General features: G+C 30.0%; 1 protein-coding gene across 1 annotated transcript; it reads left to right on the forward strand.

Moving 5' to 3' along the window:
* Nucleotides 1–429: 429 nt before the first annotated feature.
* Nucleotides 430–1377, forward strand: LOC142154919 (olfactory receptor 6M1-like). Its single transcript, XM_075210987.1, has one exon. It carries the CDS (start codon nucleotides 430–432, stop codon nucleotides 1375–1377), a length of 948 nt encoding a protein of 315 aa, XP_075067088.1.
* Nucleotides 1378–1601: the final 224 nt, after the last annotated feature.

The following is a 1601-nucleotide window of genomic DNA, read 5'->3' on the forward strand; positions in this document are numbered from 1 at the left end:
AAAAAGTCTCTGGAGCAATTAAATAAAATAATACTTATCATAAAAGCAAGATCATGTTAATCCATACGTAGGACACATAAACATGGGTCATGTAATCACAATTGTGAAATGAGCTACAGTATATCGACTAAAAAATGCTACAAGTGATTATATACGTTATATTTTTTTATGACATTTAAAAGCACTGTCTATCTTTCTGTCTTTCCTTCGATAGTAAAATATATTATCATAGGAGATGGAGAATGAGAAGAAAACCTAGATGTTCATAATGGGATTGTTATGCTCAGCCACAACTATCAAAACTGAATATATGTATTGTAGTATCTAGTTAACATTGCAATCGTGTCTATGATTTATAATCTTAAGTAACAGATCTACATTTTTTTTATAAATGTAACAGTGCTTCTAGTAACTAATTTTTTTGTTTAAATGGAAAACCACAGCACTGTCAATGAGTTTATCTTTATTGCTTTCCCCAAAATATTTGCTTTAGAAATATTATTTTTTATTTTGTTTTTAATTCTCTATATTGTTATAATTTCGGGTAATGTCAGTATAATAATTTTAACATTGTTTGATTTGCACCTTCATTCACCAATGTATTTTTTCCTTGGGAACATTTCAGTTCTTGAAATGAGTATTTCAACGGTGGTGGTACCTAAACTCTTGGCCATATTATTGTCATGTAAAAAGACCATATCATTTGTAGCCTGTTTTGTTCAGTGCTACTTGTATTTTGCATTAGGAACAACAGATTTTATATTACTAGCCGTAATGTCCTATGACCGTTATGTAGCTATCTGCAATCCCTTACAATATGTGGTGATTATGAACTGGAACACATGCTTCTATATGGCTCTTGCCTCTTGGATGGGAGGATTTCTCATTGTCATAACCCCTGCTTTTATTAAAGCAATGTTGCCGTACTGTAAAGCCAATGAGATCAATCATTTTTTCTGTGATTCTTCTCCTATCATGAAACTTGTCTGTATGGATACTACACTTATTCAGTTATTTGATTTCTTCATGTATTCTTTTGTGATTGTGGGTTCTTTGTGCATAACAATTTGGACTTACATTATGATAACAATCACAATCTACAGAATACCATCTGTCACTGGACGCCACAAAGCCTTCTCCACTTGCCTATCTCATCTCTTCCTTGTAATCCTTGGCTATGGTGGAACAATTTTTATATATGTTATTCCAAAGGGAAACTACTATTTAAAATTAAATAAATTAGTTAGTGTTATAACAATATTTGTCACCCCTGTTCTAAGCCCATTTATTTTCAGTCTACGGAACCATGCTGTACAAACAGCATATATGGATATGTGTACTAAGGTAAAAGGAAGTTTATTTCAAGATCACATATAAAAGTTGAACCTCATATATATTTAGTTATCTAATAATAATAATAATGATGATAATAATACATTTTCATATAATGTGTAATATTTTATTCAAAACTTATAATACACAGGTGATATTAAACTGCTGTAAATAATATCTATATAAACAATGATTTATGATGTTATCACATTAATTAGGAAAACTTTTCTTTGTAATGAATGATTCTCCTGTAAATTATTACAGATTAT

Source organism: Mixophyes fleayi, chromosome 1 (assembly GCF_038048845.1).
Source record: "Mixophyes fleayi isolate aMixFle1 chromosome 1, aMixFle1.hap1, whole genome shotgun sequence".
Classification (NCBI taxonomy): Eukaryota; Metazoa; Chordata; class Amphibia; order Anura; family Limnodynastidae; genus Mixophyes; species Mixophyes fleayi.